Source organism: Megachile rotundata, chromosome 4 (genome assembly GCF_050947335.1).
Source record: "Megachile rotundata isolate GNS110a chromosome 4, iyMegRotu1, whole genome shotgun sequence".
Lineage (NCBI taxonomy): Eukaryota > Metazoa > Arthropoda > Insecta > Hymenoptera > Megachilidae > Megachile > Megachile rotundata.
The window spans coordinates 17,179,973-17,206,703 of record NC_134986.1 but is presented as its reverse complement, the minus strand read 5'-3'; the positions used below and the strand labels follow the sequence as shown (position 1 = coordinate 17,206,703).

The 26,731-nt window shown below is 35.4% G+C and overlaps 1 protein-coding gene across 11 annotated transcripts in view; it reads right to left on the bottom strand.

Moving 5' to 3' along the window:
• The window catches only part of LOC100874708 (phosphatase and actin regulator 2), a 312,191-nt gene that overhangs the window by 11,912 nt on the left and 273,548 nt on the right, over positions 1-26,731 (bottom strand). For 7 of the 11 annotated variants that reach the window (XM_076530596.1, XM_076530598.1, XM_076530600.1 and 4 more), the window contains 5 exons: positions 17,647-17,847; positions 8,691-8,924; positions 7,520-7,769; positions 5,951-5,983; positions 3,348-3,493 (listed from right to left, as the gene is read on the bottom strand). In XM_076530596.1, the coding sequence (XP_076386711.1) occupies positions 3,348-3,493; positions 5,951-5,983; positions 7,520-7,769; positions 8,691-8,924; positions 17,647-17,847 (864 nt within the window). The remainder of the gene's footprint in view (positions 1-3,347; positions 3,494-5,950; positions 5,984-7,519; positions 7,770-8,690; positions 8,925-17,646; positions 17,848-26,731) is intronic. The other 4 variants (XM_076530595.1, XM_076530597.1, XM_012286897.2 and 1 more) reach the window with 4 other exon arrangements.

Here is a 26,731-nt window from a genome sequence, read left to right as displayed (position 1 = left end):
AAGAAATATTGTTTACACCCAAAGCGTTTATATGTGAGTCAATATTTGTACACAATGAACTACCTGCATCGAAGCCGGCAACTATATCGGCAATCGAATCACGCAATAATCGTTTCGATCTATTTAAGGTCTGATTCGATCGCGATTTACCACCAATAATCGAGGAACAGCTGAGACTTCGACGAAGAAGAGGTTCAGGTTTGAAGGGCTCGATCGATCCACACGCGATCGACAAAGTCGATGCTGTCCATATCGATAACATGCTGTCATTGTTCTTAACACTCTCATATAATTTTCAATTATTCACTAGATTTTTCTGGATCCAACAGTTTTAATTTTTTCGATTAATTATTGCCAATTTACATAATTAAACTTGTTTTTTAAAATTGTTCTACTGTTTCTTGATCAAATGAAGTTTATCTTTTTTAATAAAAAAATGCAGTGTTTAACTAAAAATTTAATGTGCTGATTGTTTAATTAAAAGTGTAATGCATTAATTGTTTAACTAAAAATGTAATGTACTAATTGTTTAAATAAAAATGTAATGTACTGATTGTTTAACTGAAAATATAATGTACTAATTCTTTAACTAAAAATGTAATGTGCTGATTGTTTAACTAAAAATATAATGTGCTGATTGTTTAACTGAAAATGTAATGTACTAATTCTTTAACTAAAAATGTAATGTACTGATTGTTTAACTGAAAATATAATGTACTAATTGTTTAAATAAAAATGTAATGTACTGATTGTTTAACTGAAAATGTAACGTACTAATTCTTTAACTAAAAATGTAATGTACTAATTGTTTAACTAAAAATGTATCATAACTCTTTAATCAAAAAATGTAAATTTTTCAACTGGTTTTTAATCAACAAATGCAAACTGTTTAGTCGTTTTTATTAACGAACAACAATTTCATAAAGTATTTTTTATTCCATGAATGAGAATGTTCAACTGTTTTTTCAATCAACAAACAGCAATTATTAGATTGTTTTTAATCAATGAAAGAGCACTGTTCACTTATTTTTTTAATCAACAAACGACAATTGTCGAATTGTTTTTTAGTCAACAAACAAGATCTGTTCACTTATTTTTCAATCCATAAAAGACAACAGGTAAATTGTTTTTAATCAACGAATCAGAACCGTTCACTCATTTTTTAATCGACCGAAAATTGATTGAAAGACAGCAAACTGTTCACTCATTCAATCAACGAATAAAGATTGTCCAACTGTTTTTAATCAATGAAAACAGTTCTTTTTTAAAAGAACAATTGTTCACTCGATTTTCGATCAACAAGTGGAAACAGAAGCACTGTCAACGTTTTTTGATTGGTCGTAGGAAAATTGAAGAGTCCGAAAAGAGTTTATCGGCAAAATGGAGGATCGTTTTAATATTCGAAACGTCGAATCGCGAGCAACGGAGGCGGAAAACTAAGGCAAAACAACAGCCAGAAACACACTGAACCGTTTGCCAGCTATCTTCGGGGATTAATATAACCTTCGAGGTGTTCGCGTGATCACGCGTATGTCTATGTGAATAAACGTATCTCGCCGGGTGTATAATTAGTTCGGTCCGCGGTTGCTGATTCTTAGATCTTTGCCAATCGAGATATCTCGTTCAAATTTTACCCCGGAGACATCCGTCATCAATGAAAGTCCGCCATTTTGATTCATTCAATCTCTTTATTTAGCGACATTATCATAAATTCAACACTTTACTTGAGTTCTTTTACCTGACTTTATTTACAAGATAGTTCTCGATAAAATGTCTTGCAACAGGGTGGAGTATGTGACAAATTCTGTACAAGTACTAAAATGATAATATACATGTTACCGTGAAAGACCGAAATTGGAGAATGTCGACATTCACCGGTGAATGAGTTAAACGAGGAGTTTAAAATCTCTTCTCGATTAATTGGAAACGTGGTTGCGATAAACGCCGTCGGCCATCGAGTCATTCGACACATAGCGTGTTACACATTTAATGGAAGATCTGTTCTGTCGAATTTTATCGATAATTACAAACGTCGATATTTAATATTTTAGTCGAATTATTCCGTCCCCAAATTGTAATAACTAAAATAATACATCGTATCAAGGGTACGATCCACTGTTTCGAATTTTATAATAAATATTAAACGAAGCGCGAAATTGGGCCGGAAATTCGTTCTCTGTTGTGAATATTAAATTACGTCATTTACAATTTATTTTCCCTCTATCCATAATACTTAAAACCCGAAACTTAATCCACCTCGTGTGTCTCAACAACGAAATAATTAATAATTAGTTAATTAATTAAACAAAATTAATATTCCGGTTGAAAGTTAATTAACGAAGTCATAGAGTTCGTAATCTTGTTCCATTTTACTAACCAGTCGTGAATTTTTTATCTGCGAACTTAATGGCTGTGAAATTCGCTTCGATATCGTTAATTATGAAACACAGGGAATAATCGATCAATTCGTTCGATCGCTGGAGGAATCGTGGAGGTACTTTTACATAATATACGACAGGTTGAAAGTTACTTGGCAAGCATAATGAGAAACAATGTTTCGCTCGTTGCTCTTTTTTATCGCTCCTTTTTTCCCATTTTCTGTTTGCCTTCCATCGCCGAGCGAATTACACAAACGATACAGCTGCAACGGTCACCGTCTGTAATTGAAATTTCTCCTACGCCATTCTTTTTCTACGTAACGCGGATTACTTTGCAATTAATCTACTACAATTGTACGATTCGTTAATGATACTACTGCCACTTTGCTAGCTTTCGACTCTTCCCTATTTCTCGTTTTATTTCGCACTCTTTTGCGAAGGCTCGAAATTCGAAAGTTTGGGTACAGAAATGTGGAGAATGAAGACTTGAGAATTTGGAAATTTGAAGATTTGGAAAATTCAAAGTTTGAGGATTCTGAGATTTTCAAATTTTTTTAATAATTCAGATAAATAGATTAATATGTATGTTACCGTGAAAGACCGAAATCTGGTGAATGTCGACATTCACATAGTCGCTTGGTGTATGTCCGAAATATTTGCTAAATACCCTTATTTCTGACTTACACCGGTAAATGTCGACATTCACCATGCACTAATGGTGAATATTGAACATGTTTATATTTTCTTCTCCGTAAAAATTAGGAGTTTAAGAATTTGAAAATTTGAGAAATTAAGAGTTCCGAGATGGTGGAAGTTTCGGATATTCGAAGATGGATTCAGAAATCTACTTCTACACTAGGTTTGATAATCTCGGAATTAGTAAACTCACAATTTCCAAATTTGAAAATTAAATACCTGAACCTCCAAAAGTACCGCTACAAGAAAGTAATAAAACTTAACATAACTCACTTTTCTCATCATCGTACTCGTCCCTGTAGAGAACTTGACCATCAGCTGAGTCTCCATCGGCATCCTCCCTGATCACGTACGGCCTCGCGTTTTCTTTGTTCTCGAGGGTGCACGGCAAGGCGAGGCCAAATCTGACCGGTCGACTGCTGAAAGAAACGCCACGAACAATTGCAAAATATTAGAACCTCCTTGCAGAATGACCATACTGATTAACGCTACTTCAGAATCAATGTTCTACTCTACCACGTTTCAAACACGAGATACGAAATATGGAGGAGGATGAAACAACGACACAGCTGTGTGTATGTACGTATGCAGAGTGTGACACGTTGATGAAGATAACAGAAGCAACTTGTGGAAACTGTGCGAAATGGACATTGTGAAACGGCTTATCAATTACGACGGCAAGATAACTTCCCTTCGCTTTTTACTGTGACGATTGTTTGAACACACTGTTATGGCTTTTTGTTCTTCTTAGCTTATTGTCCTGACTTCACTATTTTTAACCTCTCAACATATGCAATTTTGTGCAGGACACGATGAAGAGAAAAATAGTCCGACTTTAAATTATTGCAAGTTTCATTTAACTTGTAAATTTCATTTAATGTTTCTGGAAAATTTTTTGTGGAGGCATTCTGCAAGATTTAATATCTAGATTGGGGAGCAGATTTGTACATTTAAACTTGATAACAGAGATTTGTGTATTTAAATTTGGCAACAGATTTTTGTATTTAAATTTGATAAAGGATTTGCATGTTTGGGGTTGAAAATTTTTACTGATAATTTGTATAATATAATGTTTAATTCACTGTTGTAATTTGGGACAATATAATGTATATTACTATTAGAATTTATGACAGTTTATACCAGACAGGAATTTATTGGAAGGACGTCGATGGAACTACAATTAATACGTATTGGATTATGTACAGTTGGATCAATTTAATAATAGTAATGTCAAAAATCGTGCACAGATTTGTCTCCATAAAAGACATTCCAATGTGCTGAAACAATCGGTTGAAACCCTATAAGCTACCAGTTTAAACATTTTAAACATCATTTCTAATGAATAACTTATTATAATTCATTTATTACAATCATTTCTTGCTAATCTTTGCACAAGATGTCTAATAAAATTTTTTAAACAAATTCTCATTCTGATAAAATGAAGTGTTCATTTGATTTTATGATACAAATCTACATATTGTTATTATTATGTACATATTATTATTGTTATGAATATAAGAATATTTTTATACTATTCCTAACTTGATTTTATGATACTAATGTACATATTGTTTTTGTTATATACATATTATTAATGTTGTGAATATAAGAATATTTTTATACTATTCCTAACTTGATTTTATGATATTAATGTACATATTGTTTTTTTTATATACATATTATTATTATTATTATGAATGTAACAATATTGCTGTACAATTATAGTGATTATTCTTATGAACACACCAATTGCTACAATTAACTACTTCTTTACAAATTTATATGAGAATAGAATTGTTAATTTTAAAAACAATTTAAAAATTTGATTTTAACCTATTGTTAATCTTAAGACAATTTAAAAATTTTGTTTTAACCAATTGTTAATCTTAAGACAATTTAAAAATTTGATTTTAACCAATTGTTAATTTTAAGACAGTTTAAAAATTTGATTTTAACCAATTGTTAATTTTAAGACAGTTTAAAAATTTGATTTTAACCAGTAGCTACGGGGCCCAGAAAGCTATAAATACAGCGAACCATAAGAAACGCCCTACAAGTTGTAGAAAAATGTATCGAAAAGTCCACCGAAGCGGGACGAATCGAGCTGCAACTCGATCGAGATCCTCGTTCTCGTCGATTTGGGTTTCGAGGTTCTCGCGTTGAACGTATAATGGAACGGGTGAAGCGTGGACGACGGTTTTCATGGGTTTCCCTAGGGTTTTCTCATGCTTAAGGTCGTTTACGTTTACCATGCTCACGGCGCTCGTGATGCTGACACACAGAGAAAGAGAGAAAACGTGTGAAGAGAAAGACAGAAAAAGTGTGAAGATCGATAGTAAAGGGAAATGGAGTAGAAATATACACACCTTCGCTTAAAAATTATAGGACAAATTTTTTATTAAAATGTATAGTTCCTTTATTGATGGGTAAATGTTGTGTAAGGAGTATAACAGAGTTAAAAGTGTATGCAGGATGTTTAATCATAAGCGGAGTTGTAAATGCGAATGGCAAAAAGTACAGCAAAAATTTACAAAAAGGCATAACAAAGGCATCAAAATTTTGGGTATTAAAAATCAACATATGCAAAATTGATCGTTAATTTTGACAAAAATTATTGCAAACATACAGTTAGAAAAACAACAAAAATTCTTCAGATGTGATTTTAATTGTTTCCATGAAATTGTCACTGGATCCATGATTTCTGAGGGAAAGTGTATATGTACAAAAGAGAAGAAAAATATGTACAAAGAGAGAAATAGAAAAAGATTGTTGGTTCTCTGCGATCAACCGCCGTGGGTAAAACAAATATTTATACAAATATATATTTATATACCATATTGACTCGCGCATGCTTAGTTAGACCAATGTCCAATTACCATATTCTCATCCTAGGCCTTAACGGTGGCCTTCTGGTTAAGCATAAGAAAAATACGACACTTTACTGGTGATTGATAAATGTTTCATGAGTGGAAATGAGACGAAGTTTCGCACACAATGGACCATCGTTCTCGATCCTTCGATTTCACGATTCAAATTTAACCCTTTCTAACCTCACCACAATTTAATTTAATTTTTTCAGACACTTTTGATCATGTAATAATAATGAATGAAATGAATGAAACGAAGTAGTGAAGTATTTAAGTGGTTTCAGTTGTAGACTCTGTTTGATCAAATATGAACAAGTGTATAATATTCAAAGTAAATTTAGTTACAATACTGTTTGTAGCAGGTGTTTAAATGAAGCTTGAAAATAGTATTATTCATTAGAATTTATTTAATAGAAATTGCAGTGTTATTGCTTATAAGGAAAGGGTTAAATGTAGAACAACTGAACGAATCACCCTTACTGTCTTACTTTAAAACATTACTTACTATGTAATATATTATTGCATTGTAATTTATAATTTATTATGTGAAACTGTGATAGCAAATTCATTTATAAATTGAAGGTTCTGCTTGCTTCTTGTGCAAATACTGTTAAATAAATTAATTTCTATAAATAATTGTGTGAACATAAAATGTATAAACAGAAAATCTATATGGACATACAAAAGAAATATATAAATAAGTATTTAAAGAAACATATAAGCAAGTATTTAAAGAACCATATAAGCTAATATATAAATAAACATATAAATAAATATACAAAGAAATTCACACAAGTGTAAACAAAATATGTATAAATATAGAAAATTACAGAACTGAATGAATATATAAAAAACATAAGAATATAAGTAAATAAATAGTACAAATAAACTGAAATAATTGCACAAGCAGATTAAGTCCATTGCGTTACATGAAATTCGAGTCGAAAATAATGAAATTTGGCGAAGATAAAAGTGCAAGGGTGAATCGTTCATCGAAATAAGTTGAAAGGCAAGAGTGCGTTACTCTCGCTTGTTGCACTCGGCGAAATTAAAGCAGCGCCTTATCGATCGATTCCGACGTGACCCGTCGAAGGGAAGGGCAGAAAAGGGACGCAATCGCGGGGCCGAAGTGAGCAAAACGACGATGAAAAGAGGCTGAAACGTAGAAAGAGGGAATAATACGAGAGAACACGGTGCACGTGTGCGTGAAAGAGATGACAAGGCCGGAAGGTGAAGAACGATGTTCCAGACGAGGCTCTTCAGGGTCTCGAGATGTTTCCATTAAAGCCAGCGCTAATTAAATTCGAACAAGCCTTCCAATCGTACCCTTAATAATCACCCGTTAAAATCGCCCGAGTGTTTCAAGCATCCACTTCCGGACAGAAGAGTATCTTATTCCGAGACCCTGAAGAGGACCGTTTCTCGCGACGAATCTTAACCGCTGAAAACGATTCACGAATCGGAGAACCGGACGTTCTTCGATCGTTCGAGATATCTCGGCTAAGAAATCTCTCACGAATAATAAATCCCGGAAATTTCGACTTCCGAAACGTGTCTCGAAGGTGTCGCTCCACTAACTTGAAGGAAGCATGCAGCTCCTGACGAAGGGTCAACGGCCTGTTCTCTTGGGTTGGCGTGTTCTGCGGTGTACCAGGCCCACTTCCGGAACCCCTCTTCTTCAGCACGCTCTTCAACGGCACCGCGTGAAACTTTGGCTCCTTCGCAGGGATCTCCTCCACCCTCGACGTGTCGATGCTCGGGTCTGGCTGCGACATCCTGGCTACGTACATGTTGTCCTCCTCTTCCACGTCGAAGTCTTCCTCGTCTTCTGTAGAACAAGAGACGTTACATTAGGACCATAGAATAGCGTGACGACAGATGTTTATGTAGGTAACGAAGATGGTGAAGTAGATTCTTTTTAATTACATCACACGTAGGTTCTCTTTGACTACATCACACATAGGTTCTTTTTGACTACATCACACATAGGTTCTTTTTAAATACATCACACATAGGTTCTTTTTGACTACATTACACATAGGTTCTCTTTGACTACATCACACATGGGTTCTTTTTGACTACATCACACATAGGTTCTTTTTAACTACGTCATATATAGGTTCTTTTTAGCTACATCACATATAGATTCATTTTACCTACATCACACATATGTACGTTCTTTTTAACTACGTCATATATAGGTTCTTTTTAGCTATATCAAATATAGGTTCTTTTTAACTACATCACACATAGGTTCTTTTTGACTACATCACACATAGGTTCTTTTTGACTACATCACACATAGGTTCTTTTTGACTACATCACACATAGGTTCTTTTTAACTACGTCATATATAGGTTCTTTTTAGCTACGTCACATATAGATTCATTTTACCTACATCACACATATGTACGTTCTTTTTAACTACGTCATATATAGGTTCTTTTTAGCTATATCACATATAGATTCATTTTAACTACATCACACATACGTTCTTTTTAACTATGTACATCATACATACATACATACATACATACATACATATCCTACATACATACATACATATACCTACAAACATCCATACATTCATACATACATGTTCTTTTTAACACATCAATAATATCACACATATGACGTGGAGGATATAACTTATTTTCAATCAGTAATAACTTCGAAAGAATTGATCAAAAGAACACGCATATGTGTGCATATGTGTGGTTGTGCAAAAGTATATTATAGGTAAGTGTACCTTCGTCCTCGTAGTCTGATGATAAAGGGTTTCGTATCTGTCGTTGCTTGGCTAATAAGAGGGTAGGACTGGTGGAACTGAACATCGGCGGAGGTGGAATCGGTCCGATTTCGCTGAGAGGAATCGGTGGTTCCGGAAGTTCTGACAGCATCAACGTGTTTTGAGGCGGAAGAGGGTAACACCTCTCGATCACCTGCTGGTTCTCGCTGCTTTGGTCCAGGACCCCCTTCTCCACTGAAAACACACAAAGAATCATCATTTCAATAATTTTCATAACATACTTCTTTTTCATTTTGTTTCATCCCTTAATTATAAATTCAACAAACTCCATTAACTCCTACATAAATTTATTTTGTATGTTAACAAAATTTTTTATGATAAACATTATCGTTAAATTTTTTATAAAAAGAGAGATAAACCATGTATATACGTGATAATCATATGTGTCATATATGTATGATTTGAATAAGGGAAATTCTTCTATTTCAGTATTTTACGATGTGAATTTTATTTATTTTCCGCAGTAAAAGAAAGAAGTGCGAGTAAAAGAAAAGCAAGGTTGCAGTTTAAATTAAAATCCAAAAGTATTCGATGTAGCTTTTCGAGTTTATCTGCGAAGGGAAAATATCTGTCGGCGTGAAGCCGTGAAACACGCGAGAAATTTATCGTGGCTGGTCCTTCGTAAAAGAAAAATTCTTAAATAACATCCCGACAACACCGAACCACAGGAAATTTCAACGTAGCTGAAAGCTACAGGAAGTTCGCGAATAGTTTCGCGAGATCGTTCGAATTCCTGGAATTCCCGGCCTCCTGGAGTCATCGAATCGTGAAGCAATTTCCAACTCGTCGACTCGCTTGAAAATTGATCGCTGGAGCCATCTTGACAGTCGGCAAACTACCGCGCTTCATATACTACGATATTCCGCCAGCTGTTTAGAACTCTGCGTTCGCGATAAATAATAATATGCTTTGGAATTGATTTATGAAGTGAATGTTCAGATTCCCTGATTTTCAAATATACAAATTCTGATATGAACGAATTCTCAAATTTTGATGTTCTCAAATTTCCAACTTCTCAAATTTCGATATTCTTAAATTTCCAACTTCTCAAATTTTGATATTCTCAAATTTCCAACTTCTCAAATCCCAAAATTCTCAAATTTCGATATTCTCAAATTTCCAACTTCTCAAATTTCGATATTCTCAAATTTCCATCTTCTCAACTCCCAAAATTTTCAAATTTCGATATTCTCAAATTTTCAATTTCTCAAATTCCCAATTTCTCATATCCCACGATTCTCAAATTTCCAACTTCTCATATCCCACAATTCTCAAATTCCCAACTTCTCAAATCCCAAAATTCTCAAATTCCCAACTTCTCAAATTTCGATATTCTCAAATTTCCAACTTCTCATATCCCAAAATTCTCAAATCCCCAACTTCTCAAATTTCGATATTCTCAAATTTCCAACTTCTCATATCCCAAAATTCTCAAATCCCCAACTTCTCAAATTTCGATATTCTCAAATCCCCAAATTCTGAAAATCCCCAAATCCTCGAATCCCCAACTTCTCAAAATCCCCAAATCCTCAAACCCCAACTTCTCAAAATCCCCAAATCCTCAAATCCCCAAATTCTCAAACTCCAAATCCTCAAATCCCCAAACCTCAAATTCCCAAATTCTTAAAATTATATTATATAAATATATTTATACTAACGAAATTGGTTCACAAAAGTGTTAAATAAAAAATAAACCTTGCAGAAGTGGTCATAGTACTTTTTTCAGGATTAAGGGGTTACATTAATAATTTATCATCCTCTTATCTCTGGGACAGTTTTCAATCTCCTTGACATAGAATGTATTCTTAGTTAAATATAATGGAACTTTTAGCCATTTTTCTGCCAGGGCTTTTAAGCTATTCCTTATTTATTATACTGCCTTCCTTTTTCATTCCACTGTGAATAATCCCCAGTCGCATATGATTTAGGTCTGTAGTTTAAGATTTGAAACACTGTTTTAAAAATCCATGTATCACTACATAATGTTATTTATTTTAAAACATAATGTTATTTATTTTATTTTTATATAAATGTTATTTATATCAAATTTGACGATTATCAAATTTTGCTCCTTTAACATTGACATATCTTTTTTCATTAGCATCTGTTCAAATTTGTCAATCTATTTAATTTGTTCAATTTTATCAATCTGTTATATTTCTTCAAATTTGTCAATGTGGTCAATTTGTTCAATTTTGTAAATCTATTCAATCTGTTCAAATTTATCAACCTATAAGTTTGTCAATTTGTCCAAAATCAATCAATAAAATAAAATTAGATATTCACTTCAGCTGTAGTAAATGAAACAAGACACATAACTCGATACATCTGTAAATTTTTCGAATGAAATTGTTCTTCGTGAAAAGAAGTCAGGTGAATCCTACTGTCAGCTCCCATGATTCGCTCTTTCATTTTTCAATGACAGATCGTATTCCCTAAATGACTCGATTTCTTCGAAACGAGAGCTTCCCTTTGAAAGCTACCTCCATCGACAGGGATTTCGTGAAAAAGAACAAAACGCGATCTTTCCCGAAAGAGGATCAGGACGAAGATGAAATATGCCTAGGGAAGAACGAGACAAGTTTGTAAGGGATTTAATATCCTTTCACTAGATCACTCTAAATTGGAAGCTGAACATGAACCATTCTTATTTGCCACAATTACACTTTCAGTATGAGTTGCTATTTTTTGTAATTCACTTCAGATTTACTAATTTTTAATTTATCGAATTTACTAATTTTTATTGTCTCAAATTTACAAATTTTTAATTTCTCAAATTTACAAAGTTTTTAATTCTCAAATTTAAAAAATTTTTAAGGAATGCCCTGAAATTTTGGAACTTTTCAAGTTTGGGAGCTGTTCAAGTATTAAATCAAAGAAGTATTATACCAAATTTAAATCATTAGATTTTTAAATCCTTAACTTGCTGTATCCACGAATTCCTGAATCCTCAAATTCATGGAACTCTTAAATTACACTAACAACGTCCTTCTACATCCTCAAATTAATTTATTTCGAAGTTCACAAATTCGTAAATTTATACAACCCTCAAATTTCATCTTCGTATCCCTAAACCCCAAATTGCTACATCCACAAATTCTTAAACCTCACACTTATGGTACCCTCAAATTTCTACACTCGCAAATTTCCACATCCTCAAATTCTTACACCCCAAATTCCTGAACCCCTATAATACAACCCTCAAATTCCATCATCGTATCCCTAAATCCCCAAATTGCGACGTCTACAAATTCCTAAACCCCCAAACTTACAGATCGCTTTCTTATCCCTGAATCACCAAAAGAACCCTCAACTTCCTTCCTCAGATCCCTAAATTCCCAAATTCGCATCTTCCGATCTCCAACCCTCGCAAATTCCTATCTTCCTAAGTTCCTAAATCCACAAATTCGTACGTTGCTAAATTTCTAAACCTCCAAATTTCTTAATTCCCAGTATATAATTAAAAAATGTCCCACATCAAAAAAATGTCCAGCCCCAAAAAAATATCCAACCTCAAAAAAATGTCCAGCCCCAAAAAAATATCCAACCTCAAAAAAATGTCCGACACGAAAATCCACAACGAGGTGATTTACACAGCAGTAAATGTATCTATTACCACAAAAGCTGCCATAAAACCCGTACTTTAAAGCGACAATTAGGTGGATAGCAAGATAATAAAATTAAAGAGCAAGTTGTTAGCCGTGTACTACCTTCAAACAGTCGGCTAAATGGAAAGGAAGGAAGTTAAGGATGTTTTCTAAGCAGAAGCGGAAGTTGAAGACGATTCGACAAGAAATTTTGCCGGCGTAACTATCACGATAAACTTTCATGTGCCGTTGGTTCCGTCTTAAATCCTCTTTAAAACTCTCGTTTACCTTTCGAAACTCGAAAAGTTCGCCTTTATCTTCGACTTGTCCTCCTCCAACCTCGAATTCACCCTCCAACGAAAATCGTTCCGCGTGTACAAGCCGTTATCCGGAAACACGATCTTAAAGCGAACCGTAGAAAAACGTTCCTCCGTTTATACGAATTTTTATGGGAGAAACTCGCCTGCGAAATTTCTTCTTTTACGGACTGATAAAAACTGTCTGACTTCTTGGTTATTGAATATGTAACATCAGATCGGTTTTCTGGATGAAAATTGGCCTTTTTTTGAAAAATTTTGATGCATTCTGTGGGTAAGAAGGTGGAGAATGTTATTGCGGAGAGTTGTGCTTTTGAGAGATTGTTTAAAATTTTATTTAATGTAATTTTACAGTGGATGATGTTATGGTAATTTTAGGAGTGATTGGAGTAGATTTAGAAATTTATATTGTAATGCATGTAATGTGGTTGTATTTGAAATTTTATATTGTAGCATATGAAATATTGTAACACATGTAATATAGTTATACAAGGTCTACCTACCTACACAACTAGTGTAGGTCCCTACAATGTAGCTGACGAGATTCTGAATAAGATTTCCCTTTGCAAAAATAGGGTGTGAAGCTTCATTTTTGAATTATTAAGGAAAAACACGGACCAATCAGAGAGCATAGTTATACAACATACAAGGTCTACCTACCTATACAAATAGTGTAGGTCTCTACAATGGGAGGTAGCTGACGGGATTCCGAATAAGATTTCCCTTTGCAAAAATAGGGTGTAAAGCTTCATTTTTTAATTATTAAGGAAAAACACGGACGAATCAGAGAGCATAGTTATACAACATACAAGGTCTACCTACCTATACAAATAGTGTAGGTCTCTACAATGGGAGGTAGCTGACGGGATTCCGAATAAGATTTCCCTTTGCAAAAATAGGGTGTAAAGCTTCATTTTTTAATTATTAAGGAAAAACACGGACCAATCAGAGAGCGATAATACACAGTAACACACAAAGTATGTTGTATTGCGCATGCGCAGACGCGAAAGCGACAGCTTCGGATAACGCGTAGTTATCCAACGCGTGGTAATCCAACGCGTAGTAATGCAACGCGTGGTAATTCCACGCGTAGTAACGCAACGTGTGGTAATCCTACACGTAGTAATCCAGCGTGTGGATATCCAGCGCGTGGATATTCAACGCGTAGTAGTCCAATGCGTGGTAATTCTAAGCGTAGGAATCTAACGCGTGGTAATTCTAAGCGTAGGAACCTAACGCGTGGTAATCCAGCGTGTGGATATTCGACGCGTGGATATTCAACGCGTAGTAGTCCAACGCGTAGTAGTCCAACGCGTGGTAATTCCAAGCGTAGGAATCTAACGCGTGGTAATCTAACGCGTAGTTAACCCACGCGTAGTAATCCAGCGTGTGGATATTCGACGCGTGGATATTCAACGCGTAGTAGTCCAACGCGTGGTAATTCTAAGCGTAGGAATCTAACGCGTGGTAATCTAACGCGCAGTTAACCAACGCGTAGTAATCCAGCGTGTCGATATCCGACGCGTGGATATTCAACGCGTAGTAGTCCAACGCGTAGTAGTCCAACGCGTGGTAATTCCAAGCGTAGGAATCTAACGCGTGGTAATCTAACGCGTAGTTAACCCACGCGTAGTAATCCAGCGTGTGGATATCCGACACGTAGTAATCCAGCGCGTGGATATTCAACGCGTAGTAGTCCAACGCGTAGTAATGCAACGCGTGGTAATTCTAACGCGTGGTAATCTAACGCGTAGTTAACCAACGCGTAGTAATCCAGCGTATGGATATCCAACGCGTAGTAATCCAACGCGTGGTAATTCTAAGCCTACAAATGCTCGTACGTACAAAATAATCCTACAAAATATTTTTTAATTTCGCATCAAATTATGTCACGTAACGCACATACAGAAACAAAGAGTAAAATAACTCATGCAAACTTTTAATTATTAAAACCTGATTACAGCAGGTAATTGTACCTTTCAAGCGAACGTAATTATAAAATGCCAACGAAAAGTTTTTCAATATGTTTAATACAATAATGCTCTCAGAATGTTTTCAAATTGAATTTCCCAGTGAACGCCGTTTCATCATGTTTTATATTTTAAAAAGCGACAGCAGTAATGGATAACATTTTGTACTGAATAGTTACTAAATTTACCTTCATGGTGTATTCAGGTTGAGTAACTTTTACTGTAAACAACTCTTGAAGCCGTGTAACTATTAAAAGTTAGAAAGCAGATATAATTCTCGTCACGTTCACTGCGAACCATGTCTGACCATAAACACGCTGTTACTACTTGCACTTAAACGTTTCTATTGTTCTTTCGTTTTATATTTCGGTTTACAAATGTCAGTGTACATTCACGTTTATTGTGAATGCACTATTTCTTGTTAAAAAGGTAAGTTCAAAATAAATATATTTACAGAATTATTTTAAGGATTTTTTCATCGAATCACTAATTTATTAGAAGCTGTCTGTGAATAAAAATAGTTAAGTTTCACAGATAATTGTATTAGTCAATTTTTTCTAAATTTATTTATACTTACTGTATTATTACAATAATCTGTATTATATTTTTTAAATAAAAGAGCACAGTAAAAATGATAAAATCCATTTGTATAAACCACACAGCAATGTCAAAGAATTTTAAAAATGTTTAAAAGAGAAACAAACTCGAAAGCAATATAAAGTTAAACCACAAAAATCGAAAGCAATGAAACGTTACTAAAGTACAAAAATGAAACCAGAATTGACCACACAAGTGCAATAATTCAGCTCAAGCGTGTGTATCTCCGATCAAAATTTCATTAAGCGTTTTAATATTCTGTCCACGTACAAGATTAAAAATCACAATAACGGAAAAAATTTCAACAGTGAATTAACCGAGGGGTATGAAAAAAATTCTCGCGAGAATTCATTAGACTCTTCCAATATAAAAATTTTTTCCGTGAACAACGAAACAACGATTTTTCGGCCGCTGCGAATTAAACGCTTCATCGTGGCAAAAAAAGATAACCGTGGCGATATTAAATTCGCTTTTCTGATAAAAATAAAAATTGTAATTTTACGGATATCGATGATATTTCGGTACGTCATCTTCTGTATTTTTAGTAGCCATTGTTTCAACGGATGTAATCTGTATCATCGATAATCCGTACATAAGCCGAAGATATCATTCCTTTCTCACATACTCGAATGAAATTCGAGGGATTACGAGCGGCCATTTTGTAATCGATTCTGGAAGATGGAAGACGTGGCTAGATAAAAATGTAACTGCTTTATCTGCGGGTGCTGGCAATTGCTGATTTATATCGCTGTTTTCTTTTATATATTTCAGATGATACATTCTGTGGTGTATTTCTTGGGTAATAGCTTTCTTGTACAATGCAGCTTGCGATATATCTTGTATAAATACGTTTCGTGTAATATATCTTGGGTAGTACAGTTTGGGATATGTCTTAAAATACGTATCGAGTAATGTATCATGTATGATACGGTTTGGGGAATGTTCATTGTATGAGACATTTTGTGTGAGGTGTGATAGGTGAAAGTTTTGGAGAGACAAAGTTTTAGAAACTGATTTTGTTCATATTGGCAAGCTTCTAAATTCCTAGATTTTTAGATTCATAAATCTCCAAATTCCCAAAACTCCAAATTATCAAATCTAAAAATTCCCAAAATTACAAATTCCTAGGCTTCCAAATTCCTAAATCTCTAAATTCTCAAATCTCCAAATTCCAAGATTTCCCAATTCCTAAAACTCCAAAGTGCCAAAACTCCAAATTCCCAACTTTCCAAAGTCCCCAAACTCCAAATTCCCAAATCTCCAAAGTCCCAACTCTCCAAAGTCCCAACTTTCCAATTGTCCCAAAACTCCCAAGTCCCCAAACTCCAAATTCCCAAAACTCCCAAGTCCCCAAACTCCAAAGTCCCAACTCTCCAAAGTCCCAACTTTCCAAAGTCCCAAAACTCCCAAGTCCCCAAACTCCAAATTCCCAACTCTCTAAAGTCCCAAAACTCCCAAGTCCCCAAACTCCAAATTTCCAACTCTCCAAATTCCCAACTCTCCAAAGTCCCAAAACTCCCAAGTCCCCAAACTCCAAAGTCCCAACTCTCCAAAGTCCCAACTTTCCAAAGTCCCAAAACTCCCAAGTCCCCAAACTCCAAATTCCCAACTCTCCAAAGTCCCAAAACTCCCAAGTCCCCAAACTCCAAATTTCCAACTCTCCAAATTCCCAACTCTCCAAAGTCCCAAAACTCCCAAGTCCCCAAACTCCAAATTCCCAACTCTTCAAATTCCCAAATCTCCAAAGTTCCAAAACTCCCAAGTCCCCAAACTCCAAATTCCCAACTCTCCAAAGTCCCAAAACTCCCAAGTCCCCAAACTCCAAATTCCCAAATCTCCAAAGTCCCAAAACTCCAAATTCCCAACTCTCCAAATTCCCAAATCTCCAAAGTCCCAAAACTCCCAAGTCCCCAAACTCCAAATTCCCAACTCTCCAAAGTCCCAAAACTCTCAAGTCCCCAAACTCCAAATTCCCAACTCTCCAAATTCCGAAATCTCCAAAGTCCCAAAACTCCAAATTCCCAACTTTCCAAAGTCCCAAAACTCCCAAGTCCCCAAACTCCAAATTCCCAACTCTCCAAAGTCCCCAAACTTCAAAGTCCCAAAACTCCAAATTCCCAAATCTCCAAATCCCCAAATCCCCAAATCTCCAAATCTCCAAATTCCTAACTTCCAAAACTCCAAAATTCTAATCTCAAACCTTTCAAACACTCAAACACCCTAACCTCAAAATCATCCAAATCACTCAAAGAGTCTCCCAACACTTATTCCTCTAATCTAAAATTTCAATCCTAAAATTCTCATATCAGTGTCAGATCGAAACAGTCCAAAATAGGAAAATATAAGATTTGAAGAATTTCAATATGGTGTGAAGTTTGTGGAATATCTAAGAAGATCGATTTTACGAGTGGAAACTAGTACTCACTGTCGAACAAGATCAGTCTCCTGGCTACCACCCTGGCTTCCAGGGTGTTCGGCCTACTCGGCTTTTGCTGGTCCCCCGAATTCGGGGCTGCGGCCGAAATCGACACGCTACCGGTCGTAGCCGTGCCCTGATTCGCTTGCGGATCACCGCTCGGCGATACCGCGCCATTTGCACTCTGTTCAGTCTTTTCCTTCTTCGGCTCTGCAACAGAAAAAAAAAATTCCACACCGTCAGAGCTGGCGGAGAGAAGGATCAGAGTTTGTGCGAGCGGTTACCGATTTCGTATTATCTCTTTCTTATTCTTTATAATCTGTTATATTCTTTAAATTCTTTGTAATAGTATTCTTGTTCGATACACTGGTCTCTTGATTAAATCGGAGGGCCACTTATTATTTATTGGTTGAAGATGTAGCTTGTGCAGCGATGTTACTACGTGTTTTTCATGTTTTTTAAAATATAGAGGTGGTCCATGAAGAGTCAGACATAGGTTAGTAGTTCAAAAATTAAGGCTTAAACCCCAAACATGGGGATGTTCGCAAAGGAAGTAGTTTAGAATTATCTAAACTACAACTTCTCTCTCGGAGTGATACAAGTTGTGAATCACCCTGTACATTTATAGTTATAGAACCTAATATTAACCAGGTTTGTAAGGAGTGATACGAGTTGTGAATCACCCTGTACATTAACACAGCACCTAATATTGATCAGGTTTGTAAGGAGTGACACGAGTTGTGAATCACTCTGTACATTAATACAGCAATCAGTCGAGTTTGTAAAATTTTTAAGACTTGTTATGATCTTGACTTATTATGGTCATCAGCTTGATCCTTTTAGAAGACTAATACTCTATCAGTCTCGTTTATAAACATAAATTGTACCTCTAAAAGGTATCAATTTACAAGTGGGTCCCTAAATGTTAATCGATTTCATGAAGGTATTTAAATATTCTTGAAAAAATATCTTAAGAAGATTGTATATAAATTATGAGACCAGTGTTATTTGTGTTATTCGAGGATTAGTGAAGTCTTGTATTATTTGAGGAGGTAATATTTGTACTTCTCGAGGACCAGAGTTCTTGCATTACTCAAAGACCAGTATTTATATTACTCGAGGACCAGCATAGAAATTGTATTATTCGAGGACCAGTATAGAATTTGTATTATTCAAGGACCAGTACAGAACTTGTATTATTCGAGGACCAGAGTACTTGATTCCTTTTTGTGACACATTTCTTAAATGCAGTTGTGGAGATTTTCGAACGAGTGCCGCAGTTTTGAAAGCCGAGGAGACGTTTGTTATTGGACATATTTGAAAATATTTAATTTATGTTGAAATTAGGTATTGTTTTAGGAATATGCAAACATGTTGTAGTCTCTTAATTTGTTTTAATTATAGTTTTTTAATTTTAGTCTTTTAGAATTTGTGAGTAGTAGGACTTCAAAGTGACTGTTCGACATTGAGTAGCTTCCTTAAGTTATCCTCTAAGAAATGGCTTCCCATAAATTATAACTTGAAATTCCCATCTTGTACAATTTCTTTCAACAGTACATTTCGCTTCTTTTTCCAATTTATATCTCATGTTACGAAAATAAATTAATACTCTGAGAAAAGAACGTAATAGCCTGCAGTCTGAATTGAAGATTGTAAAATATCCAATAGTACCAAAAAGTACCTCGAGTATAAAATAGAGCTATCAATCAAATTTTTTTTTAATCCGAGAACGTTTCTCCCCTACGTTCCCTACTTTTAGCTGAATCGTTCAAGTGATAAATGAAACACCTGAATTACATCGAACTCGGCCGAATTACTCAAGCTTCCAAGCGACGAGTGACAAGCTAATCGAGATAATGAAACGCAACGGGATCATGCTCGGTAACAACCCTTCAAGTCAAAAAAATAAATACACTTCTTTAAAAATAAATACACTTCTCTTAAATTATAAGAATACACTTCGTTACTTTAGTTAGAAAAATTCACTTTACGTATCTTCCTCAATTTTACCTCAATTTTACCGTTAAATACAAAGTCGACATTTAAATACAAAGTAGTGTTCATAATCTTCGAAGAAATTCACTTGCTAATCTGACTGAAAATTTGATAAAAAATTAAAACATCAAAGTCATGCACTTTCGAGGAGATTAAAAAAAGTACAAAAGTTAAATTGCTTCAAATACAGATGCATAAAATTAATAAAACTACATCAGCAACTTAAGAGAGTAAACTGAAGCAGTGGATTAAAAAATTAATACAAATATTCTACAAATTTCAATACGCTCATATTATGATATGCAAATAGTAGCCATCACTACTTCTACTGTGGCGTTCATAATGGAGCAAGCTTGAAACATGTTGCATTCAAAAAAACAAAACTTAAGGAGTATATTATACAATCTTCACCCTGTAGTTATGTTAATAAACAAAGTCTAATCATGTTTCATTCAAAAGAACAAAAATTAAATCATTCATATAATTTTCATTTGACAGTCAATATGTTGACAAGGTGCTAGTGTATTGTACTTCAGAAGTCAAAAATAAAATAATTCCCATATCGTTCCTTTTGACATTCAATACATTACCACGTCAGATAGAAAAGTTCAACTACACTGCATTTACAACGACAAAAATAAAATCATTCGTATACCTGTCACTTTGACAGTCAATATACAGTTCCTGTGAAACGAAGTCCAAATATGCATTGCAGAATACAACAATAAAGACCCTCATATAACTTTCATTTTGACAGACCCGTATTACCAGTTCAAGCAGAAAAGTGATCCAAGAGTAGAAAAATGAAGTCATCGTCCAACCCTGCAGTACGACAGTGAACGTATTAAGAATTCAGGCGAAACAAACCGAAAGTGTCATCCGCAAAGCGAGACCGATTATTCTTGGAGCCAGTGGTCTGACAGTGAACGCATTAACTTAGCGTTAAACGAGACAGCGTTTAAAGCGTGCTACATTCAAAAACTGTGTCATTTACGAAATATCCACACGGACAATCGATACACTGCTTCGAATGTAGGTGAAGCTAAGCGCTGAGAAATTGAAGACGTTCACAAAATTCTTCAGAGTTGATTCTCTGAGCGTATTAACCCCTTGTCATACAATTTTGTATGATCAAAACTAACTACTCACAGCTATAACGTTAAAATAAACAAAGAAAATTAAAATGTCAGTATTTTGTATTTACCAATCTTTGATTATGATTGGTTGGAGCTAAATTTCTAGTTGAAGAGGATGTCATGGATATCCAACGCGTGGTAATTCACCGCGTGGATATTCAATGCGTAGTAGTTCAACGCGTAGTAATGCAACGCGTGATAATTCTAGGCGTAGGAATCTAACGCGTGGCAATCTAACGCGTAGTAATCCAGCGTGTGAATATCCAACGCGTACTAAATCCAACGCGTGGATATTCAACGCGTAGTAGTCCAACGCATAATAATGCAACGCGTGGTAATTCTAAGCGTAGGAATCTAACGCGTAGTAATCCAGTGTGCGGATATCCAACGCGTAGTAATCCAGCGTGTGGATATCCAGCTCGTAGTAATTCAGCGCGTGGATATTCAACGCGTAGTAGTCCAACGCGTAGTAATGCAACGCATGGTAATTCTAAGCGTAGGAATCTAACGCGTGGTAATCTAACGCGTAGTTAACCCACGCGTAGTAATCCAGCGTGGGGATATCCAACGCGTAGTAATCCAGCGCGTGGATATTCAATGCGTAGTAGTCCAACGCGTAGTAATGCAACGCGAGGTAATTCTAAGCGTAGGAATCTAACGCGTGGTAATCTAACGCGTAGTTAACCCACGCGTAGTAATCCAGCGTGTGGATATCCGACGCGTAGTAATCCAGCGCGTGGACATTCAACGCGTAGTAGTCCAACGCGTAATAATGCAACGCGTGGTAATTCTAAGCGTAGGAATCTAACGCGTAGTTAACCAACGCGTAGTAATCCAGCGTGTGGATATCCAACGCGTAGTAATCCAGCGCGTGGATATTCAACGCGTAGTAGTCCAACGCGTAATAATGCAACGCGAGGTAATTCTAAGCGTAGGAATCTAACGCATGGTAATCTAACGCGTAGTTAACCAACGCGTAGTAATCCAGCGTGTGGATATCCAGCTCGTAGTAATCCAGCGCGTGGATATTCAACGCGTAGTAGTCCAACGCGTAGTAATGCAACGCGTGGTAATTCTAAGCGTCGGAATCTAACGCGTGGTAATCTAGCGTGTAGTTAACCAACGCGTAGTAATCCAGCGTGTGGATATCCAGCGCGTAGTAAACACACTTCACTCGTCATGAGTGAAGGGTGCGTCACGAATGAAACTCGTCAAAGTGTTGAGAAATCAACGATTGCAAAGGGTTGAGAATGTAGGTGAAAATCGAAGCGCGTTACGTTCACGAGAATGAAGTTATTCCGAGAATTTCTGCGCCGACAGTGAACGTATTAAGAATGCAGAAGTGTATTGCGTCGAAGACGCGAATGAAGTCTTCCATGGAAATACGAACGCAGTGACGAATCACCCTGCGAAACAAGATTTCCGTCAGCGAAACGCGAATTGCGTTTCCGTCTTCGCCCCCGTCGGATTTTCCTCGGAGTTTCTTGGAAAACGGCCAATGGAACCCGTTGTCGACGTTATTAGTAACGTTCAAATGACGAAGGTCAGAGCTGACAGCTTTCAGGAAAGGAATGCAACCTTTACGAGTTAACTCGTGAAAGTCAACTGATTTCCGTCTTTTTTTGTCGGCCATTTTAAGCGAAATCGAATCAGACTTTTGAAGGGGTTTGTGGTGAACTGAGGTTTATTTAGGCAGCGTATGTTTCACGTTTCAGGGTGGAAATGGGGTAATATTTTATTTATGAGAGATATTTAGTGGAGTTGAAATTGTGGAGGTAAGAAACAGGGAAATTTTGGAATTTGAAGGTTTAGGGATTTGGTAATTTAGGGATTCGGAGATTTACAAATTTGGAAAATTAGGGATTCAGAGATTTGGAGAATTAAGGATTCGGGAAATTAGAAATTCGGGAAATTAGAGATTCGGCAACTTAGAGATACGGGAAATTAGAGATTCGGGAAATTAGAGATTCGGGAAATTAGAGATACGGGAAATTAGAGATTCAGCAAATTAGAAATACGGGAAATTAGAGATTCGGGGAATTAGAGATACGGGAAATTAGAGATTCGGGAAATTAGAAACTAAAAAAATTACAAATTGAAAAAGTGAGAATTCGGAAAATTAAAAATTCACAAATTTTACGTTCCAAAAATACGTCCTCCAAAACTTACCAAAGTAACTAACGATTCCAAACTCACATTAAAATTTACCACATTCCCGCGTTCTTCCCAAGACAGAAAAATTGTCACAGAACTCTCCTCTCACCTTATCAAAGTCTTCCGTCAGTCACTCATTCTTAAAATAAAACCGCGACCCATCGGTAACTAAATTTCACAGAACGACGCTGTTTTAAATTCGATCGATCGATCGTCGTGACAGGAGAGATTCGAGTTCCTCGAACACGATTCTCGCGATCGAGAGGAGCGTGGTTCCGCATAGTCAGCACGCTCGAGGAAGACTGTTAGGAGCTAGAAACTCATCGTGGCTCAAAATAGATTAAGAAACGTCGAGTAGATTGCGTGACGACCTTCTCCCAACAAGCGTTTCTTATTACCTGTCGTTCCTTGTCGAGTGGAATCGTAACAAAGACAATTGTTGACAAAGTTCAGTTACTTCATTGTCAAATTTTTAAGTTACAATAAAAATTTTCAGATCACTTAGTTAAGTCTTTATTTATACTGATTTATATTTTAAGTAATTGTATGTAATACTAGTTTTATGGAGTTACTAATAGTTGCAGTTTATTTAGTTTATATGATTACTTTAGTAGTCATTTGTATAGGGTGTCTCACAACTAGTGGTCTCTGAAATGCGGGGTACTTAACGTGATTTTGAATAAGATTTCTCTTTGCAAAAATGGGGTTCGAAGCATCGTTTTTGAATTATTAAGGAAAAACACGAACCTATCAGAGCGAGAAGATGACGTATACGCATATGCGAGAGCGACAGCTTCGGATAACGCGTGGTAATGTAACGCGTAGTAATCCAGCGTGTGGATATCCAGCGCGTAGTAATTCTGCTCGTGGATATTCAACGCGTAGTAATGCAATGCATAGTAATTCTAAGCATAGGAATCTAACGCGTAGTAATCCAGCGTGTAGTAATTCAGCGCGTGGATATTCAACGCGTAGTAGTCCAACGCGTAGTAATGCAACGCGTGATAATTCTAAGCGTAGGAATTTAACGCGTAGTAATCCAGCGTGTGGATATCCAGCGCGTAGTAATTCAGCGCGTGGATATTCAACGCAGAGTAGTCCAACGCGTAGTAATGCAACGCGTGGTAATTCTAAGCGTAGGAATCTAACGCGTAGTTAATCCACGCGTAGTAATCCAGCGTGTGGATATCCAACGCGTAGTAATCCAGCGCGTGGATATTCAACGCAGAGTAGTCCAACGCGTAGTAATGCAAACGCGTGGTAATTCTAAGCGTAGGAATCTAACGCGTGGTAATCTAACGCGTAGTTAACCAACGCGTGGTAATCCAGCGTGTAGATATCCAACGCGTAGTAATCCAGCGCGTGGATATCCAACGCGTAGTAGTCAAACGCGTAGTAATGCAACGCGTGGTAATTCTAAGCGTAGGAATCTAACGCGTAGTTAACCCACGCGAAGTAATCCAGCGTGTTTTTTATCTTTTTAATCTGTAATTAATGTAGTTATATTACCGATAGAGAATGAAAATAATTGAGAGGTTAATCGGCGAAAAATCGATCGGATTTTAATAGAAACTTCTTTTACTTTTTCTAGTGAGAAGTTTAAGAGGAGAGCACCAAGATATCGGATTAATTTTCTTCGATATTTCTGCAGTCCGATACTTCTCGATTAACTCGATGAAATTCGATTTCACTTTGGATATTTTCTCTGTTCTTTTATGACCACTTTTGTAACTACTTCATTGATAGATAAATTTTCAATTTTAATACGATAGCTAGCTTTCTCCCCTTTTTTTAAAATCATATTTTTATTCAAACAATATTTTAAATAAAACATAAATATTTAAAAATTCATATCTCTCTTCACTTTTCTGAAAATCACATTTCAATTTAAACATTATTTTAAATAAAATATATAAACATTTTGAAATTCATATCTCGCTCCACTTTTCTGAAAATGTTTTAATTCAAACAACATTTAAAATAAAATATATAAACATTTTAAAATGATCATATTTTAAAATCAAACTCCGTTAACATGTAACATAAAGAATACTATAACTGACACAGTGTAAACCAATATTAATTCCCTTTACCAAGTTTCAATCTATATTAATCTTTCATGAAGATCAAACTTAAATTTTTATTTCGCAAAAATGAAGCGGTTTACGATTATTCGACCAAGTGGCAAAACGTGTTAATTTATTCCACGAGGAACAAAAATTCATTAGTACGAAGTTGATTATCATTATAATTAGAGAGTGTACTTGGCTTCATTTTTATGTATAGCTCTTTCTACCAGCAGCATTGCGCCAAGTCACTCGAACTTATATAAGCGATTGCGGTTAAAATTTCTAATATACATCGCGATAAATTTAAATGCATTTCTATATATTTTACTCGCTCTTCATTTTTTGTCGAATCAATCGAACCATCGTTCTGTATAGCAGAAATTATTTTTTTTTAATATTTTGAGTACATTTATTTAATTTTTATTGTTATACGCTTGTTAATTATTTTTTCAACCTCATTCATTATTTATTTATTTTTATTTTTGTGAATTATTTATTTATTTTTATACGTGTTATTTGTTTATACATTCTTATAATTATTTACTTGTTACTTATAATTATTTACTGTTAATTATTTATTTAATGTTATATTTGTTAATTAGGAACCAATTTTTATACTTGTTAATATACCTAAGAATAATTATATACCTATCCTTATATTTTTTAATTACATACTTATTTTTATATCTGATAATTTTTACCCAATTTTAAATATGTTAATTATCCACTGAAGTTTATATTCATTAATCATTCCTCTGTTATTCCTCTATCCTCACATTTTTTAATTATACATCTATTTTTATATTTGTTAATTCTTTATCCAATTTTATACCTGTTATAAGAGTCTATATTTATATACCGATGCTTCTCGAGTTCAATGTCTCGAAGAAATAGTCAATCCGAAGCGACCGATTCCGAATTAAGCAGTTACGTCCACATTTGTCCGCCGCGACCAAAATAATTCAACAAACTGTAGCAAAACGGACGCATAAACTTTGTCGCCCAACCAAAAGCAACACGCGAGCCAAGTTTGACTCATGCGATTGTTGCGTGAAATTCCATTTGTGTTTTCTATGCCAAGTGCAGAAACCTGTACGAGTCTTCGGAGTGTCACTCGGCACGCATCCTTTATTTCACGTGCCGCCAAACAATTCTCACATGCGTGCCAAAAGCATTCGGGTCGTCTCGAGTAGCGTCATCAATCGATTAATAACGCTTCAAATTTCACACTAATCTCGCAGATTAAGGCTACACTTTAGTCTGCGCTTTGTCGTTTCAATTATCATTGTTGAATATACTGGAACATGAATATAATGATTCAACTTCTACATCTTTGATCAATGTCTCTGGAGACTTGGAACACTTGTACAATTTTTGTTATGTTTGCACAGAAAAGATGTAAGATGGGATATTCAACATGACCAATCATTTAGGGAAAATTTGTTATGTCTCTCTTTTCACGTACATAAAAATCGCGATAAGAAAATGGAAGGCAGAATTTTATGACTGAAGATGAATCAGCTCTTTTACGTTATAAAATTTGAGTAGCAATGTAAAATAAATAAAAATATTTTCACACGTAGAATATAGCAAGTGTCCACTAGACTAAAATCCAAATATATTCCGTTAGACTAAAATCCAAATAAAATCTAAATAAAACCTAACTATAAGTACCTCACTCAGAAATAATGTGACTACTAAAGAAAAAAATAAATAAATAAAAAATCGAAAATATGTGCC